The 21549-nt window shown below is 39.8% G+C and overlaps 1 protein-coding gene across 2 annotated transcripts in view; it reads right to left on the bottom strand.

Moving 5' to 3' along the window:
- Nucleotides 1-4883: 4883 nt before the first annotated feature.
- The window catches only part of PDLIM3 (PDZ and LIM domain 3), a 38969-nt gene continuing 22303 nt past the window's right edge, over nt 4884-21549 (bottom strand). Inside the window, exons 4-8 of one of the 2 annotated variants that reach the window (XM_060778623.2) lie at nt 19383-19450; nt 14307-14570; nt 10146-10276; nt 8892-9003; nt 4884-5322 (exon numbers count right to left, since the gene is read on the bottom strand). In XM_060778623.2, the coding sequence (XP_060634606.2) occupies nt 5133-5322; nt 8892-9003; nt 10146-10276; nt 14307-14570; nt 19383-19450 (765 nt within the window). In that variant the 3' untranslated portion in view covers nt 4884-5132. Of the gene's footprint in view, nt 5323-8891; nt 9004-10145; nt 10277-14306; nt 14571-19382; nt 19451-20266; nt 20455-21549 lie in introns of both variants that reach the window. The other variant, XM_060778624.2, reaches the window with a different exon arrangement.

The raw sequence follows: 21549 nt of genomic DNA on the forward strand, positions 1-21549 counted from the left end.
CATTTAAGGCAAAGTATATCTAAATTCTCTTAGTATAGCTCTACGAAAAACTAATCCATATTACTGAAGTTCTGCTGCTCTCTCCAAATAATTATAGCGTTACAAAGAAGACCATGGTTAACAAGGCCCCTCTTAGACCTTTCCAGTGACAGCTGCAAAGTCCGAACACTGGGCTTTATTTAGCACTCTGCCCCAAACTGTGATCTCACAGGCACCTTGATCTTGTACAATGTCCTCAGTGTTTATTCTGTAACTGTGAAAGGGCAAAGATAGCCCAACACGTTTTGACAGGTGGGCAGGGCTTTCAAACAAGTCTCATTGGCTGTATCAACACTATAGAATTGACACTGTTTGACACTCCTTTAACTGCCTTGGCTCAATGCTTTGGATTCATAGGAGTTTCTGTTGGGTGACGCACCAGCACTGCTTAGCTGAGAAAGCAAAAGACCTTGGAAAACTCTAGAAAGTTACAGTGTCTAATCTTTTTGGGGGAAAGGTGATTCAGAGGCAGTTGCTCTCCAACTCCAAGCGGTCTTGGATGACGCACACCTCCTTGACCCATTTCAAACCAATTTCAGACCTGGAAACTGAGTTGAGACTGCTATGATCACCTTAGTAGATGATCTTCATCTCAACACCAACAAGGGGTTTGTGTCTCTGTTGGTGTTTCTGAACCTCTCAGCGGATTTTGATACCATCAACCATGGTATCCTCCTGGAATGCTGCAGTGGTTCTGGTCATCCCTCTCAGGCAGGTTCCAGATAATGGTGCTTGGGGATAGCTGCTCCTCAAAAAAGGAGCTATTATGTGGTGTCCTACAAGGTGCCATTTTATTCCCAATTATTTACATGCAGCCGCTGGGAGAGATCATCCATATGCATGGGGCAGGGTGTTATTGGTGTGCTGATGACACCCAAATGTATTTCTCCATGCCTTCAAAAACAGCTTCAGCTAAGGATAGCATGCCTCCTCTGAATGAATGCCTGCAGGAGGTAATAGGCTGGTTGACGAAAAATAAATTGAAATTGAATCCAGATAGAACAGAGGTGGCTGCCATCAAGGGTCCTAATCTGGGGATGGAGGTGTGTCAACCAGTTCTGAGTGGGGTTCTGGGTTGGGAGTGCTCCTGGATCCATCTCTCCGAGCGTCAGCCCAGGTAGGTGTGATGGTTTACTATCAGCTTCTGGTAATACACCAGCTGTGCCTCTTCCTAGATTTGGATGACCTAAAGATGGTAGTGCATGTTTTGGTAACCTCAAGGTTGGACTTCTGCAATGTGCATTACACTGGGCTACCTTTGTACCAAGTTTGGAAACTCCAGCTGGTTCAAAATGCAGCGGCCAGATTGGTTCCAAGAACATCTTGGAGTGGGAATATTACACCTATCCTAAATTTACTCCACTGGCTACCAATCAGTTTCCAGGCAAAGTACAATGTGTTGGTTTTGACCTTTAAAGACCTACATGTTTTAGATCCAGGTTACCTACAGGATTGCCTTCTCCCATACAAGCCGCTCCAAACACTTAGGTCCTCTGCGGGATGTCTGCTCCAGCCTGCCAGCCTGGCAATCACCACCCAGAGGACTTTTACATCAGCCGCCCCAAGATTGTGAAACCGACAGTTGAATCAGCTGTTGAAATTTAAGACATAAGTGTAGACCTTATCTATTCTGACAGGCCTTGAATTTTAAGCTTCTGCTCTATGTCTGACTTTTGTTTTTTGTATTTTATGGAAATATGTTTTAATGTGTTCTACTGAGTGTTTTAAATGATTATGGTTTGATCATGTGTTTTAGCAATGTTGTAACCTACCTTGAGCTGTGAGGAGAGGTGGGTAAGAAATAATAATAATAATAATAATAATAATAATAATAAAGACTCTGGCGCAATCCAGTCAAGGTGGACCCAGTGGTGATTGGCACACTGGGTGCAGTGCCTAAAGACCTTGGCCTGCACTTAAACACAATCAGCGCTGACAAAATTACCCTCTGCCAGCTGCAAAAGGCCACCTTACTGGGATCTGCATGCATTATTCACCAATACTTCACACAGTCCTAGACACTTGGGAAGTGTCTGACGTGTGATCCAATATAACAGCCAGCAGAGTGATCTTGTTTGTTGTGGACTCATCTTGTATTTCTAATAATAATAATAATAATAATAATAATAATAATAATAATAATAATAATGGCTGTCTCTACCATAAGGAACAATTAAAAACCACTCCTCACAGAGATATATTTATTTAATCAGATTTCTTTGCTATAGGAAAGTATCAAAGTGTACATCTGTGCTTTATTTTTAGCTCTGCTTAACTGGACATGTTTCCATCAGTCATTGTTTTCTCCATTGTCACAAATGAGATAGACAATGAAGGCAGGGTAGATTAGTGTGGTCATCTGTGTAGCAGAACTGCAAATCTAGCCATTGTACTTTAGGCTGTTGGAAGCAACTGATCTGCTGTCTTACAAGGATAGCTATCAGAGTTCATTTCTCACCCTACATCTGCCTCAGTCTCTGTATTTAATTTGCTAGATGACAACACTTCAAATGCCATGTGTATTGAGCAAGGTCTCCTGGCACACAACCCCAACGTGGTTCACATAACTCTTGCTAAGGATGTCTCACTGAGAAAACTGATATGCTCCGGTAACTTTATTCTCTAAATCTTTTTTGTAATTTCCCTGGAGAACCGAATCCATGATATAAAGTTTGCAGCCTTCAAACAGGGCATTTGAGGACTGGGACTTTTCCTTCAACTGAAGGTACAGATTATATCAAAATGTTAGTATTAACTGTCAAAACATGAAATAAAACTATTTTCAAATATTTGGCATCTTATTAAGGAGCAGTCTTGCTACTGATTTCACTATATACATTTTTTTAAACTCAGGTTTTCTTCTAAAGAGATGACATTTATAACACTACTCCTTATTTAGGAATATTGCTTCTCTACACTATGTTTAAAAAAATAATAATCTTGTATTCTCGAATGCAGCCACTGATTTTGGATATGAATGTGATATTGAGCAAAGCAATAATGTGACCCATATGTTCTCGTGAAATGCCAATTATGCTTGAAATTGAGTGATACAACAATCGTCCTGAATCAATCTGTCAACCTTTTGCTTGTGAAACTCGGCGATTGCTGTCATAGGACGTCCAACTCTTTGTTTGTCACCCAAGTCAGATGTTCCCACCTCAACATCTTTAAACTTACTTGCCCAACGACGCACGGTACTCACATCAACACAATCACCATAAACAGCTTGCATTCTCTAATGAATCTCCTTTGGGGTGACACCTTCTGCTGTTAAGAATTCAATGACCGCACGTTGCTTAAGTTGCACTGACCGACCGTCTGCGCAGGGTTCCATACTTTGCACTTTAACAACACAACTGTTCAATGCTAAGGCTTCCCGTCAAAATAGAACTGTAGAGGAAAGTCTAGTGAACAAGCCAGTACCTGCCGCATACCAGTACTGCCATCTGTTGAGAAGTTACAAAGGTGGGGGTATTACTTTTCATTCAACCCTTGCAGTTTGGAGAAACTAGCAAAGACGGTAATAGCATGGTTGCAGCATATAAAGGCAGATGTAAAGAAACTTCAGTGGCTTGATAATTAAAGCCTAAAAATACATGGAATAAAAAGATTGATTACCACCATGTAAGTTCTGTTTTTAACCTATCACTGGTTTCTAGTACACCATCCGGTTAAATGTTGATATGTGTGCCTTTCCTCTCTGTGTTTGCAGATCTCCCAGATCCAGCTGCTACTTGTACTTCCTTCTCTTCCTCTGTTCATGTCTCCCTGGGTTGACATGTTTTGTAGCTGGATTGAAAGAGTCAAATGCAACGTGTTGAACAACACAGCAGAAGTGTCACTGGGGGGTGCAAAATGCACCAGGTGACACCATCGAAGTGAGTGGCACCAACATTATTATCTATATTTTTGTGCTGTATTTCAGCAGAAATTTATTGTTATTTTATTTTTTTAAATCTCTAGAGTTACACACAACTACAAAACTGTTTTTCATAAGTCCAGGTCACATGTAGTCTATCAATATACCCACAGGATTAAAATTCTATGCAAATTTACTTTCTGAACCAAATTTACTCTTTGAACCTGTCACTATTATCCAAGTACAAGGATGCTTTGAATTATGTAGTTTCATCTGCACACATTACAAGCATCTGTTGGTTTTTTGGGTTTTTGTGTGGTTTCCAAGTTGTATGGCTGAGTTCTAGCAGCATTTTCTCATGATGTTTCATCGTTGCTATGATCAGAGGACTAATCAATAAATAGATCTATCCTGACATTTTGCTTGCATCTGTGGCTGGCATCTTCAGAGGAGAAGCCAGCCACAATGCAGGCAAAATGTCAGGAGAAAATGCTGCAAGAACATGGCCATACAGTCCAGAAACCGCATGCAGAAGCCTTTGACAATACCTTGGATTTTTTTTGTTGCTACTGGGTTTTTATACTTGTTGGTTTTGTAAAATCATCTGGCATTTTAGCCACAAGATTGCGGTATAGGAGGAAATCCATGGAGGTGTCACCATGAGTTACTGCAGTGCATGGCATCAACCTTAGTGATGCCACTGCAACCCAGCAGGCAAGAGAGCAGATGGGCAAAAACTCTTTGACTATATGAGAAATAGATGACAGTACTAAAAAGGAGGCTCATACAACATTCATAGTGCTAAGCATTCTTTATATAATGTATCTGCCTTGAGCTTATGGAATTTGTCTTCCCGGACCATATGCTTTGTGCAGCTATGGGCTGGGTCCCTTCTTATGGGATATCAGACCAAAAATGAATGTGAAAATCTGGACCAAACTATGGTTCTCTCACTGTAGAATGCTCTAAGTAAACACACAAGGACTCAGCTGCTGTTTAATATTATCTTCATTCAGATTACAGTGGCAGGCACGGCGGCAATATTTTTGAAAACTCTTCCACATACATATATATACACACTAACATGACCTCTAAGAAATATCCTTTCCCAACTTTTCCATCCCTCTCCCAATTTTAAAAGAGCAATTATGCTGGATTCAGGCAGTTGCGTTGTTGGTGTAAGCTGATAACGCTTGTATGTGCGCATACAGGTATTGGCATCTCCAAACAGTTAAGCCTTGGGATAAACAGTGACGGCTTCGTATCCCTCCGGGGGCCTCATGCGAGCCCTTGCGTGGGTTTCACAGTATAGCTGGCCCTCCACAAAGAAGTAACCTTTCTGCTTCAGGTTCAGGTTGCAGTCAGAGCACACAAAACATTCGGGGTGCCTGTACTTATCTCGCGCTTTGACAACTGGGCCGCTGCATGTAAAAAAAAAAAGAGCATCAATAAAATCAATAAGCTACAATTTAATAAAGATATCATAACTTTGATATCGGAATAAAAAAAAAACACAGCCATATCTCTCTGGAACATCAGTATGCAAAGGGATCTCAAAGCACCTTAGAGACTTCAAGAACAAAATTGGTGGTATAAGCTTTCATACACTGAGATGTATTTGAAAATGTAGACTTAGTCTATAAAAGCTCATGCTATTAGCTTTGTTCTTTTGACCCCTTAGCTCAACACTGGGGTCATAAAAAGTTTGCCAATAATAAAAGATTTCTGAACACTACTTAGTGGCTATTTTAGACATTATATGGATCTATTAGCAATAAAATGCATTGTTTACTGTGGACCTTGCTGCAAATGCTTCAGTTATCTATACACATCTATATAAATAAAAATGTAATGTTCGTTTGTGGGATTAACATAACTCAAAAACCACTAGATGAATTGCCGCCAAATTTGGCCACAAGACACCTACTAACCCAAGGAGTGACCATCACTAAAAAAAAAATGATTTTGTCATTTGAGAGTTGTAGTTGCTGGGATTTATCGTTCATCTACAATCAAAGAGCATTCTGAACTCCACCAATGATGAAATTGAACCAAACGTGGCACACTGTACTCCCAAGACCAACAGAAAACAGTAGAAGGGTCTGGTGGGCATTGATCTTGAGTTTGGGAGTTATAGTTCACCTACATCCAGAGAGCACTGTGGACTCAAACAATGATGGATCTGGGCATTCCATATTTCTATATGCCCAAATATGAACACAGATGAAGTTTGGGGGAAATAGACCTTGACATTTGGAAGCTGTAGTTGGTGGGATTTATAGTTCACCTACAATCGAAGAGCATTCTGAACCCCACCGACGACAGAATTGGGGCACACTTCCCACACAGAACCCCCATGACTAACAGAAAATACTTAAGGCCATCCAGTCCAACTCCCTTCACCAGGGCAAGAAAATGTAATCAAAGCCCTCCTGACAAAGAGCCATCCAGCCATAGATATAGATAGATATATATGATTCACACACACACAGATATAGTATCATAGATTTGAAAGGGATCCCTAAAGAAGGACAATGATATGTTCCATGTTCCAGAGTAGGCAAACCAGACAATCTCCACATCAATACTGACAAAGAAACAGCAAGAAATACTGTTGACCCACAAGCATAAAGAAATTACAGATATTAGAAACGAACACTTTCTCATTACTTGATTTTCCTGATCACCAGACTGGGCCACAGCAATGCATGGCAGGGGACAGCTAGTAATAAAAGTGAAAACATATATGTGTGTGTATGGCTTACACAGACAAGCTCCTGCATCCACAAACAGCTATTGCTACCACTACTCAGGAGACACGAAAGGCCCTTCCTCCAATGACATTGCAGGTTATAGTGAGCACCGTAAACATGTACAAGAGCCCTGCCAATGTCCTCCACAAACACCATACTGCCCACCACCCAAGTGAAGGCTTTCATATGGGGACAATTCCATCTTAGATTTTATGTGTTTCCTCCATCACAGACATCTAAGTGTTTCTTATTCTCTCCATTGGTTTGGAATTTGCATGTTCCTGCCCACTGCCTCTCCCATAACCTTTCCTCTTCTCAATGGCACACAGCAAACAGAGAGAAATTGATCGGCAACTGAACATACTGGAGGGGTTTGGGGGACTGATTCAACATGATTGAAGTTGTAGTTTATTCTGCACAGACAATGGACCTGGACCACATTTGGCACACAGAACCCTCTTGATCAACAAAAAATACTGGAGAGGTTTGGAGGAGGGATTGACCTTGATGTATAGGAGTTGAAGGCACTGGGATTTATAATTCACCTGCAGTCAAAGAGCTCTCTGAACCCCACCAATGATGGACCTGGAACTAACTTAGCACACTGATCCCTCATGACCAACAAAAAATATGGTAGGCGGTTGGGGGGATATATAGGAGTTGTAGCTCACCTACATCCAGAGAGTACTGTGAACTGAATCTGGACCAAACTTGGCACACAGACCCAACGTGACCAAGTTTGAATTTTTGGGAATTGCAGTTCACCCACATCCTTATGCATTTTCTAATGGGAGCATTCATTTTTTTAAAAAGCAGAGACCAACTTTTTATTAATAAATAATAATTGCTAATAAATAATAAATAAAAATTTCCTAATAAATAATGACAACAATAATAATAATAAGAAAAGATCAAATACAAAAGCCAGCACAATGATCTTGTTTGCCGTATACTACTCTTGTGTATCAAATAATAATTGCTATATGACTTTCTGTATCTATTGATTGTTGCAAGCTGCCCACAGTCCCTTTGGGGAGAGGGGGGTGGGGTATAAATAAAGCTTATTATTATTGTTATTATGACTAATAATAATACTTTATTTATAACCTGCCCTATCTCCCCAAGTGGACTCAGAGTGGTTTACACACAGAAAGTATTAACATTACAAAAAACAGCAGTACAAATTACCAAACTGATATTACCTAACATCCAAAAACAAAACAAAAAAATCCCATTTCAAATAATCCGGGCATCACTGGGTACCCAAGCTAGAACTTAATAAAAAGGAAAATCCACCCATTTAGCATTTAACTGTTTGTATTGATTATTTGTTATCGCCTTTGTTTATTGATGTGCTGTGGGCTTGGCCTCATGTAAGCCGCACTGAGTCCCTTGGTGAGATGGTAGCGGGGTACAAATAAAGTATTATTATTATTATTGTTATTATTATTATTATTATTATTATGACTTGCAAATGGTATTTATTACCATAGGTGTTTGATTTTTTAACCTATTTTCTATACCTATACCTGGGGTCACATGAAAATTTCTTGGGTGAAAGGGGTTGCGAGTCAAAAAAGTTTAAGAAGTCCTGTCTTAGTCTCTACAGTGCTACAGGATCTTTTTTTGCATATGATCCAAGAAGCCATGCGTTCACTAATTAATGCACAGCACTAAGTGAACTTCAGTCTTCCTCACTTGATCCCATGCCATATCGCAGCCACTCTGGCACCCCACTGAGGCTAAACTTTAGCAGGAGCCAAGAGGAGAAAGCAAAACCAATAAACTTCACAATGTTACTTAAAAGTAACATATGATATGCAGATATTATTTACACTCCTTTCACAAACCATCTGCTTTTTAAAAATCAACGTACTTTTAAAATGAAGTCAATGGATTAAAATGCATAATACAAACCAATAATTTATTATTTTAAATGCTTGATTTGTAAAGTATCTTTTAAGAATTAGTGCCCGACTTTGCTTTCTACTTCTTCTCTCCTGTTTTCTTTTCATTTTCGTTTCTTATTGTAAATATATGGGATGGGATGGTCTTGTTTTATCAATTGTGTGTTAGCCTTTTTGTATAAAAAGTACAACAAAATGCATGACCAAAAAAAATGCTGCTTACCAGAGAAAGATGAATCTCATCTATTTTTTTCCCCACTAGCTTAATGTGAGCTATTCTACATGTGTATTTATGCTATGACTCTATTTAACATAAATAAAATATCTTACACAATTCCATTTCCACACTTGTCACACAAAGGCACTTTGGGTACACTTCCCCCACCAGCAGCCATCTTTGTTACTGGTGCTCTGACACTCCTTGTACCAACGGGCCTCCCGTCTGAAAGAGAAGAAGATATGACACTCTTGTTTGCAAGACAACACAGAATCTTATATTAATACATTCTGAGAAATAAATGTTTAGGAATTTATAGGCATTCTGGCTAATATTTATGAAATCGTAACCGGTGTGGTGTAATGGATTGAAGATTGTGTAGTGCCAATGTGGCATAGTGCTTTGAGTGTTGGGTTATGACTCAGGAGACCAGGGTTCAATTCCTCACTTGGCCATGGAAACTTACTGGATAACCTTACTGGAGCCACACACTCCCTTAAGGTTAGAAATCCCTATGACAAGTTTATCTGAAGGTCTCTTAAGTCAAAAATGATCTGAATCACAGAGTTGGAAGAGACCACATGGGACATCTAGTCCAATTCCCTGCCATGCAGGAAAAACACAAAGTACCTCAGACAGATGACCATCCAACCTCTGCTACATTCTGAGGCAGAGTTTCACTGTTGAACAGCTCTTACAATCAGGAAGTTCTTCCTAATGTTCAAGTTGAAACTCCTTTTCTGCAATTTGAAAAAAGTCCTAGTCTCCAGGGCAGCAGAAAACAGGTCTGCTCCCTCTTCCTTATGACATCTTTTCAAATATTTAAACATGAAGGCACACAACAACAAGAAGCTGTACTTACGACCTCAAAACTTATAGGATTAATGTTTAGGCTTATTAATGACCAAATATGCCCTCCAAACCTATCTCTTAGGTAGGTTTGGAGGGCATATTTGTTAGGTAGTCCCAACCAAAGGATCTGAAAATCAGAAAGCTAGGAACTGACAAAAGCCACGATCTTGTGGTTGCAGAACTCACTGAACCAAGCAGCAGCTGTCCACCTTCTGGTGGAAGTTGACCATTGAATCATGTTGAAGGACCAGAGAAAACACTTCTCTGGGCATCACCAGGTCCTCCAGCATGACTCCTTTGTGTATTTCTGAAACTATGTTCAATCAGCCTGCATAAAAGCAGGTCTACTGTATCTCATGCTTTTGCTATGATGGATCTCAAGATGGTAGGCATGTAGTTGCCTGGTACCCTCCTATCTTGACCTTACCTAAATGTGTTTGGTTTCAGATAGGTGCTCTTCTAGACATGCTATGCTCACAACCTATATGAAGACTGGTAGGAAAACTGCAACTAACCAGACTCATCAGAGACCATGTCTTGGAGCACTTTAAAGGAACCAGACTGGCGCGGCTGACTAGCTCCTTGATGGTCATCATGGAGCATCCTGTAAACATCCGACTGCGGCACTGCAGCTGGCACTGGGTCACTGCAAAGTCAGTAGAAGAGATGAAAAAATGATAGTTACTCAATGCAGAAGGGAAGAAGGGAAACAACAACATGTCAATTATTAATGCAGAGAATACATTTATTCAGATGACCTTTATAAATCACAGTATTTTCTCCTTTTTGCACAATAAGATCCAAAAACCTATTGTAATGAATGGTTTGATCTTTCTCAATGACATTTTCAACTGTTTTTTTAATGGAGCATGAAAACAAGACCCCCCCTAATACCTTATCACAAATACAAATACTTTTTCGTATGGACCAAACTATGTTCTATTGGATGAGGGAGCATTTGTTTAAGAAACAGTCATCCACATCTGTTTTTCAAAGACATAATTTTGTTGGGCACAGTCACTGTAGACATCTATAGAGCGAGTTCTACAGTGCCTGAAAGCTGGAGTTCCAACTGTGAACTTTAGATACTCTGACTTCCTATTGTTGCATGTTTTGTATGTGCAAAGGTTGAGGATTAACCTTTTCCCCAGGATATTTCCTGTGCTGTTAGAGTGACAACAACTATAGTCTGCCCAAGCCCCAAGATTGTTCCATTAATGCTGTCTTTCCTCGGCTTTTGTTCAAAGCAGTTCACAAAACGAAATGTCAAACAAGCTCATTTTAAGAAAAATAAATATAAGACAAATAAAAACAATTAGCACTCCCAAAGTGAAAAGCAGTAGCAGCAGCAGCAGATCTTACATTCCTTGAGTCAAAGATACTTGGGTTTAAATACTGTGATCCTATATAAGTTTACTCAGATTTAAGTCCCACTGAGTTCTTTAGACAAGTAGCATGAGATAACTCAACCAACGGTCATTTCTAAAGAGAGTACACATTAGAGATGGAGCACCAACATAGAAGGCTTTGTCACCAATTGCGATCTCCCTAACCAGGGTGGTTGCATCCCTTTAAAGATAAATCTAAGTAACAAATAAAATAGCTGGGTTGCTGTGAGTTTTCTGGGCTGTATGGCCATGTTCCAGAATCATTCTCTCCTGACGTTTCACCCACATCTATGGCAGGCATCCTCAGAGGTTGTGAGTCTGTTGGAAACTAGGCAAGTGAGGTTTATATATCTGTGGAATATACAGAGTGGGAGAAGGAACTCTTGTCTGTTTGAGACAAGTGTGAATGTTGCAACTGACCACCTTGATTAGAATTGAATAGCCTTGCAGCTTCAAAGTCTGGCTGCTTCCTGCCTGGGGGAATCCTTTGTTGGGAGGTGTTAGCTGGCCATGAAATAAAATAGCCTTTGAAAAGAGATTGGAGAATTTACTGTTAAGGATGATTCCCAAAAAGTAACTTTTCCAAACCTGATTTTAAAATATATTTACTGTAATCTATAAATATAAATGGCAGATCTTTTAATTGCTTTCTAAAAGAAATCTGAGAGTCACTTTAGCTTGTGTTTAATATAATGAATAGTCATGTTGAAGGCCATTGGGATGTCTCATAAGAGCCTTAGAGGTGGTATTAGTTACTAGACACAAAATACTCCAGGGCAGTAAGACAGCAATTCCAAGCTTATGCCTAGTGAAAATGAACTCCATCAAGAGACATCTCAGTCCTCTCTCTCTCTCTCTCTCTCTTTTTACTGGAATGGTTCCTAAAAGCATGTTTGCTCATACTTGTAATTTGATAAATGGGTGTTCATTCCAGGATTCCAGAATGGATAAAGTCAGGACACTTACTAAGTATCTCACAGAATCACATCCACAATTAAGCAAGTTCGTTAGTGTCCGTTTTCTGATTTAAGATGTTAATTTTCCACTAGATTAGCACAACATTGGGTTATCTACACTTTTGTTCCTAGTTCATATCCATTTGTAAGTCAGATGTTTTTCTGACGAAGACATATTATGTCTAGACTTTTCATGGCTTAGCTAATGACAAATTTAAAAGGAGAACATAAATCAGATTTGACAAAAACAGCAGAAACACAAAGTTTACAAGTCTTCTTCTTCTTCTTAGGCGATCCCTCGTTGGACGAGTAAGATGGTCTTCCATCATGGGTTTCCTTGTGGGTCTGCATGTGGCTGTGGAGCCCTATTCTTGCTCTGCATCTTCTTCCGCAGTGAGGGCATTGGTTTCCAGGTGGAAGGCGGTCCCGGTCGGGGTTGGCTTGACGCGCCTTCCTCCTGGTACGTTTCTCTCTTTCACCCTCCACTCGTGCCTCCTCGAATTCTGCAGCACTGCTGGTCACAGCTGACCTCCAGCTGGAGCGCTCAAGGGCCAGGGCCTCCCAGTTCTCAGTGTCTATTCCAGAGTTTTTAAGGTTGGCTTTGAGCCCATCTTTAAACAAAGTTTACAAGTACAGGCAGTCCTCAAGTTACAAACATCTGACTTACAAATGACTCATAGTTAAGAACAGGGCTGAGAAAAGAGGAAGTGAGAGAAATTTACCCCTAGGAAGGGAAATTCATTCCTGCAAGAGTGATCAAGGGAAAAAGGGGTTTCTACTGAAGCTTTCTCACCAATCCATATTTCCACAACATACCAAATATTTCAAAATCCAATTGTCACAGGGACAGAAATTGAGGTGGAATCTTCTGAACAGGGTCACAGATGACAAAACAAACACCACGAGGTGTTAGCTCTACCCTTGCTATGCAAAGCTCTCTCTCTCTCTCTCTCTCTGTGTGTGTGAGAGAGAGATATGGGAGTAGAGTTTCACTTAAAAATGCAACTATTCCAACTTACATACAAGTCCAACTTAAGAACAAACCTACAGAACCGATCTTGTTCATAACTTAGGGATTGCTTATATGTGAACTTAAGAGTTCAGTAACCAAAAGGGAAACAGCATGTACAGTATCTTGGACAACTTTGTTTCTTACTAAAAAACAGAGTTTCTCAACCTCGGGGTCGGGAGCCCTGGAGAGGTCGCAAGGGGGTGTCAGAGGGCTCTTCAAAAATCATGAGAAAACACAGTCTTTTCTGTTGGTCATGGGGGTTCTGTGTGGGAAGTTTGGCCGAATTCTGTCATTGGTGGGGTTCAGAATTCTCTTTGATTGTAGGGGAACTATAAATGCCAGCAACTACAACTCCCAAACGTCAAGGTCTATTTTCTCCAAAATCCACCACTGTTCACATTTGTGCATATTGTGTCAAGTTTGGTCCAGATCCATCATTGTTTGAGTCCACAGTGCTCTCTGGATGTAGGTGAACTACAACTCCAAAACCCAAAGTCAATGCCCACCAAACCCTTCCAGTATTTTCTGTTGGTCATGGGATATCGGGTATTTGTGCCAAATTTGGTCCAGGGAATACATCCTCCATATAAGATATTTCCATTACGATTCATAACAGTAGTAGCAATGGAAATGATTTTATGGTTGGGAGGGAGGGTGTCACCACAACATGAGGAACTGTATTAAAGGGTCGTGTATTAGGAAGGTTGAGAATCACTGCTATAGAAGGAAGGACTTAAAGATGATGAAGCTTGGGGGCCTATATATATGTGTGTGTGTGTGTGCTCCTTCAATTCACCTGTCGACTTATGGAAACCCCACTAATTTCAAAGTCTAAGAATACTCAGATGGCTTTACCAGTTCCTTCTTCTGAAATGTAGCCCAGAAGAACTGTATTTGTTGGTGGTTTCCCATCCATGGACTAATCCTACATTGCTTCTGGTGTCTTCAGAGTTTAGAGAATGCTAAATGAGATGAGGTTCTTCTAATATATGCTCTCATCACCTATTGTTTGGAAGTACGTAAGGTTTTTTTTATACAAATGTGAACAAGTAAGTAAATTGAACAGAGTCAAAAGAAGCAAAAAAATATGCCCATACTATGTCTTCTATCAAGCATTTTTACTCTAAATCATACTCCACTGAAATGAATGACAAGGACGGTACTGACTATATTTTCAGGAATGTTGTATTATTTCGAAGCCTTAAAAACTCACGTCTTAATATTTTAAAGCCTTAATGACGAACGAAGCACAGAACTAATACTGGCAGCATTATCCATGCATGAGGAGACAGGACAAGCACACAAAGTGGCCACAATTACCTTTGTGGGGTTTCTTCCCCCAGTGCGGTAGAAACCTGCCCTTGCAGCGTTTCCATAATATTGTCATCTGAATACAATTGCATGGGAGTGTTAAACTGAGCGTGTACAATCTTGACGCCGGGAAGTTCCATTTCTAAGGGAATGTTGGGGGCCATCTTAGCTGCCGCTTTCAATTCAGTAGGACAAATAGTGCTAACAGTGCTAACTGACGAAGGGGTGCTACGTCCGCTGCCGCCATCAAAACCAGAAGGAGTACTGCATACACTGTGCCAAAAACCAGTACAGGAGAAACAGGTGATGCAAACCGGAGAGAGAACCAGAGGTGAAGAACAAGAGTTGCAAGGGCAACGCAAGCAAATGAACAAAATGCAAGAAAACGAAAATCGGAGCCAACTTTTAGTCTTTCTCTATGTCTTCAGCATATAATTATGAATTTATTGAAAGTATAATTACGTATCCAAGTCTTATGTTTCTGATTATGTCAAAATCTGGCACATAATTATGATGAGGTACAACATATATTGCTGACTCGACTATATTGAAATTTTCAATCAGCATCAGAAGGAAATGAAGAAGTTAATGTCGATTGCCATGTAGAAAACAATACAATAATTTTTAATGATATTGACACACTTTCTTCTAGATTATCCATTCCACAGTGCCAGTGTATGTTTTTGGTGCTGTCATAATACTGTGCATTGTTAGAAAACAGATGACACCAACGTCATCTGTTTTCTAACAATGTACTGTTTTAATGGTAGATACCAATCCATTCGAAGCACCGGTGCAGAATTACAACTGGATAGAAGTTAAGGATTCTTACGATTTTTATGATGCCACACAAACTATTCAGACATGTCTAAATGCATTTTCTTGCATTTATTCCAAATTGACAAAGGAAGCATGCTTTTACAATTTCTAAACAACAGCTCTCCAAATTTAAATATTTACAGTAGTTATGAGAAAGACTGCAATATTTATGGTCAACACTATCATTTTCTTTGGCTGGGAACTCCTGGATGGTACTAATTTATCCTCATAGAAAAAACTGTGTCTTCATCTGATATTTGATGAATTCAGATATCATCTTTTGTGCTAAAAGGTCTGTTTTCAGTATTATCACTGTTTCTGAATAGAGTCTCACTTATCCAACCTTCGCTCACCCAACGTTCTGTATTATACAAAACAGTCTGCCTCCTACCTGGATCCACAACTGTTTCTCTGGGGAGTCAATGTTTTCAATACATTGCAATGTTTTGGTACTAAATTCATAAATACAGTAATTACTATATAATATTACGGTGGTGCAATGGGTTAAACCCTTGTGCCGGCAGGACTGAAGACTGACAGGTCGGAGGTTTGAATCCGGGAAGAGCACGGATGAACTCCCTCTATTAGCTCTAGCTCCCCATGAGGGGCCATGAGAGAAGCCTCCCATAAGGATGATAAAACATCAAAACATCCGAGCGTTTCCTGGGCAACGTCCTTGCAGACGGCCAATTCTCTCACACCAGAAGCGGCTTGCAGCTTCACAAGTTGCTCCTGACATGAAAAAAAGTGTTTTGAACTGCTTTTTCTGCTATTCTGTTGTAAAACATGATGTTTTGGTGCTTAATTTGTAAAATCATAACATAATTTGACGTTTCATAGGCTTTTCCTTAATCCCTCCTTATTATTCAACATTTTCGCTTATCCGGCTCATTTATGTTGGATAAGCAAGACTCTACTGTACTTAAAGGAAGTGAAGGCTTCATTTCTTCCCTGGCACAAAGTTGCTGGTCCTCCATGTGTTTGGGACTCTAGCTTCTAGAAGCTCTGACCGGCTTGTCCAATGGCCAGGAATTCTGGGAGCTGAAGTCCAAAAGATCTGGAGGACCAAAGGTTGGACACCATTGCTTTAAAACCTTTTTATGCTAGAAGATAATAGGCTGCTTATGGCCAAGTCATAGGAAAGTTGGCCTCCTACAATGCCAATAACCTCTAGGACAGATATTGACATTTGGAATTACAACTCTCAGAAACAGTAGCTTGCATGTTGTTTTTTAGTTATGGGGGACATTAGTCCCAAAAACCTGTCCTGCCCCCCCCCCCCAATATGTAGTTTGCCACTACATAATACCTAAAGCTGCTCTAAGGATGAGAATTTATTTCTCGGCACTATCTACACAACAGAGATAATGAGGCTTAGTTCTGCATAACATACTCTAGAATTGCAGTGTAAATATTTCCTTACACATTTTTATTCCTGAACAAGATTGCAATGGGACTGACTTCTGAATTAAGCAGGAATATCTGTGATATTTTCCTACAATCTCATGCATGCTTATGGGTTTCAGTAGGTTTACTCTTAGGGAAGTGTGCAGAAAATTACAATCTAGGCCAGGCTCTTATTTGTGATTTCTGCTTGCATAACTAGATAGTAGTTGGATGTCATACTAACTTGTGTAAGTGCTCTTTACACAGTTCTATCCTCCCTGCACCCATCTGAACACCTTCGTTTCCTTGCAGTCTTGTAGAGTTTTATTACCGTAGCATAATGCTATATCCGCTTTCAGCAGGACCTTGACCTTTGGCGGATGCCAAATTTTTGGACAACGTGAAACCAAATGTCTATCTTATGGCTTTCAATGACTGCAGATAATGATAGCAATCCGAAGTCTCAGACATCCACAAAACGTGACTTGTTATTACTGTAATTCAATTTTAAGTATTTACTATTGCTATATAACCTAAATATTAGCCAGAAAAAGTTTAACGTAAGCTTTTTCTGGCTTTGTATGAAATGTCATCCTCAAAACACAACGTTACCTTCCCTCAGGGAAGAGACTATTTAAGAAATGCACATTCCTTACCATCAAAGGCAAGTCAAAGAATCCCAGAAGAGTCTCACATGCTCCAACACAACTATGCAGCCCGTTTTACAGATGCCAAAACACTCAGCCAAATATCCCTACAAGGGGAGAGCCATACAACCATACACACTGTTGCTCAGGAATAAAACCATCTTCAGAAGCTGGTCAGTAAAGTGAGCGTTAACAGCAAAAGATCAGGCACAGAGTTAAAAAGCTACTTACAGGGGTTGATATGTGTAATAGGACACAATTGGTGTCAGAGAGAAAAGGAGGTGGAAGTGGGGAGTTCATTTAGCAAGATTATTTCAAATGCCTGCCAGCATAAAAATATTATATTTGCTAGGTAAACGCTATGCTTCGTTCACAATAATAGCCTTCTTTTCTCATTAGTCTTTTTTTCACTTTTTTTTCATAATTTGACTCAAAGAGAAACAAAATGAGAATATGGGTTGTCATATTGTTATATATGGCAAACCATAGTTGATTTGACAAACTTTCTCTTAAGTTTGAGTGCAATATCAATATTAGTCCTCAGGTCACATATGATATACTCATACAAGTAAAGAATCTGAGATGGGCAGAAACATTCCTATCAGATTGTATCCCTTCTGTTTCTTAAATTCCACCAAAATGTTTTCTCTTCTTGTTTTAGTTAACTCCTGGGGCAATAAAGTTCCATGAGATAGTATGACAAGTCGAGATGCTCTGCTGCCATAGGAGAAATGGAGTAGATTGGCAGATGAATATGTTTCAACAACACTAAAAGCTCAGTGCAGCTGATTCTTTCAGGGCTGGGAAGATGGGCTGGGTGACACACAAAGCTCCATCCTTAAAATACAGAAACATGGAGTTCTCTCCCTAGAGAGGTCAGGATGGCCCCATCCCTTCTTGTCATCAAGCATGTATAAACTACCTTTAATGGTGGTGTGATTGGGATTTTAAGGAAGGGATAAGCTTTTAATACAATTTTAATATTTTAATGTTAATAGTTTTCATATCATTATTTGGATTGTATATTTTAATGTCTTTGCATTGTTTTGTACTTATTGTTAGCTGTCATCAGGAGAAAGACATGACAAAAATAAATAAATAAATAAATAAATAAATATCCCTCAAGCATCCGCTGCTTGCTCTGTTTTTTTTTTATTCTGCTCAATGGTCAAACCAGCTATTCTAGTTAACCTTTAAAAGTCCAGTGTGTTTGCTTGCCTGCCTGCCTTCCTTCCTTCCTCCCTTTCTGCCTTCCCTTCCTTCCTGCTTGCCTCCCTTCCTGCCTTCTTTCCTTCCTTTCTTTTTTCCTTCCTTCCTTTCCTCCTTCCTTCCTTCCCTTCCTTCCTTCCTTTTTCCTTCATTCCTGTCTTCCTTCCATTCTTTCTTTCTTTCCTTCTTCTCCTTCCTTCTTTCCTTTCCTTTCCTTTCCTTCCTTCCTTCCTTCCTTCCATTCTTTCTTTCCTTCCTTTCTTCTTTCTTCCCTTCCCTCATTCCTGTCTTCCTTCCATTCTTTCTTACTTTCCTTCCTTCTTCTCCTTCCTTCCTTCTTTCCTTTCCCTCCCTTCCTCCCTCCCTCCCTCCCTCCCTTCCTTCCGTCCTTCCTTCCTTCCTGCCTTCCTTCCTTTCTTCTTTCCTTTTTCTCTTCCTTCCTTTTTCCTTCTTGCCTTCCTTCTTTTCTTCCTTTCTTCTTTATTTCTTTCCTTCCTTCCTTTTCCTTCCTTCCTTCCTACCTACCTACCTACCTTCCACGATTTCAGACCTATCATGCGACTCAATATATCACCACCAGCAGTACTTGCAAATGCTATGTTCCTGGTACACCCCGAATTTTTCATTAACAGAAGGATTCCAGGAGTTGTAACATGCTTCTTCTAGCCTCTGCTACAAGCCATATCTGTCAATATTGTCACACTGCCTTGGTGTAGGAACTTCTGCCGGTCCTTGTAAATATGTCACCTTAATATGTCTTCTAGTGTTCTATTTATTAAATTAATTAGTTTTGGGAAATATTAGTACTTGGCAAAATGCTGTGATCAAACCAGTATATTCAGTGATGTAAGAACCATGTTTTGGGGATGATGTTTTGATTTTAGATTTACATATGTTACAAAGCATACATTTTAGTCATTAGAAGGCTTTACGACATACTAAAGTAGCCATGTTACTGTTTTGAGTTGAACTGTGAGAAGCCATTGAAAACAACATGCAACCCGTTACAGAGAGATTTTATAACCTGCTTGGGCCTGAGACTATGAAAGGTTTGGGCCGAATATTATGCTTGTGTTCAAAGTAGCCCATATCCTGTAATGAAAAGGAAAGGATTACCAAAGAATTCTTTAACCTGTAGGTTTCTTCCTAGAAATTAGTTAACAAACAGATCACAAATTATTGAGTTGTAAGTTGTATAGTAGCAGGAGTAAAACAAAAGTTGTTATTGTGGAAAAGAGAGGATAAATAGAATCAAGCCAAACAAACGTAAGTACCGATATAGGAGAGAGTAAAGACCTAGTAGGACTTACATCTGAGTAATATACTTAGAATTAAATAACTTGCTCCATGGTTTTCTGTGAGTTTTCCAGGCTGTATGGCCATGTTCCAGAAGCATTCTCTCCTGATGTTTCGCCCACATCTATGGAAGGCATCCTGAGAGGTTGTGAGGCCCTCACACCCATGGATGTGGGTGAAATGCCAGGAGAGAATGCTTCTGGAACATGGTCATACAGCCCAAAAAACTCACAGCAACCCAGTGATTCTGGCCATGAAAGTCTTCAACAACACAACTTGCCCCATGATCCCATGTGTAGTCAGATGCGTGTCAAATTAATTCCCGTGAGTTTGCAGACATCAATTTCACTATGTAGTTTTTTGTGTTGTGCTCAGTAGGACATAAACATGGGATTCATTGTATAGCCAACCCTCTAGTAGAGAAATATCTATCATCTCCATCTTGCCAATATGAGTAATATGAACATGAAGGTAACTATGTTCAGAGCATTTCTGAGGTTCTGGACATCAGAAAAAGAGGAAAACAGCAAGAGCTGGACTAGAAGAGCACGAAACAGAAGCAATACAGCTGTTGCAACAAGAACTGCAAAAAATGTACAACGCGGTACTTACCTTTCAGCGGCATTTGGCATCAGACCCCGCAGTTGTCCATGGAGAGCATCGTGTATATTGCCAGAGGAATACAGCCCAATTGGGGAGTTATAGGCAGAACTCACCACCTGCCTTTTGTCATCCAGATTTGCTGCCGCAACAAAAGGCTGCGCTTTCCGGTTGTGAGCTGTGCCAATAGGCTTGAATTCCTGTGCATAACAGGCAGACAAAATACACAAAGCTACAATGCGCATTGAAGCCAATAACAAGCATTGCCTCCATTAATAAAATGCTATTTGCAGCAAACTGACAAAGGCTTTGATTTAGTACATCACCAAGCAAGCATCCTATGATTTGCCATTAATGTCATTTTTAATTATTCTACGAAAAAGTCCACTTCTAGACATTAGAAGGAACCTTGAGAGTTTGGCTGCAACTAGCTGATATACTTTAGATGTGGCCTATTTCAGAGTAAAGACACATTGCTGAGTTATGATGCTCACTATTAAATTGTAAAAACAAAGATTACTGACATGAAAAAGCAAGATAGTTTGGGCAAATGAAAACTGGCACTTTCACTCTGCGTATCAGTACTCTGATGCATCTCTGCGGAGCACAACACAGCTATAAATTGCTTAGACCTAAAGCAAGTCATGAATGCGTAAGACACTTGATAGCTACACATTTTCAAGGAGTTTGCAAAAGAAAAACAAACAAAATTAAATTGCAAACCGCTCAGCACACAAGGAACCCCAATGCAATTTATTACTACATCCTTGCAATGTAAATGTTGTGTTCAAAAAGGGATTACTATAAAGAAAAATATAGATGTATCAAAAACATGTTATGTTCTGAACTCCAACCAACTTAAAATGCATTCATTTTTAACTGCATCTTAAATTGAAGGAAACCATTTAGAATAAAATCTCTTCCTCGTTCTTTTTTTGTTATGTTTGTTTTATAGGCAGAAGCACATATAGCAAAAGAATGAAATACCATATTGGCTGCATTCTTTCGCTTCCTTCAGGTACATTTAAAAAAAATCAACTAAGAAGTTACGCTCAGATAAAGTCTCCAAAGCCATACAGGGTGTGTGTGTGTGAGGAAGTGCTCAACACGATTTATTTCTCCTTCTCTGCAAAAGCAGAATTACCCTATGCACTCATGTAAAAGGACCTTATCACATGCCCTCCGTGCTGTTTTGCTAGCAAGCATGGCGAAAGTGCAGGTGGAGGAGGTGGTGTGGAGTGGAGATGCTTCCACACGGGGGAAGCATCACCCAACCAGAGCAGAAGTGTGTTGGG

The sequence above is a fragment of the Anolis sagrei genome, chromosome 5 (assembly GCF_037176765.1).
Source record: "Anolis sagrei isolate rAnoSag1 chromosome 5, rAnoSag1.mat, whole genome shotgun sequence".
Taxonomy (NCBI): Eukaryota; Metazoa; Chordata; class Lepidosauria; order Squamata; family Dactyloidae; genus Anolis; species Anolis sagrei.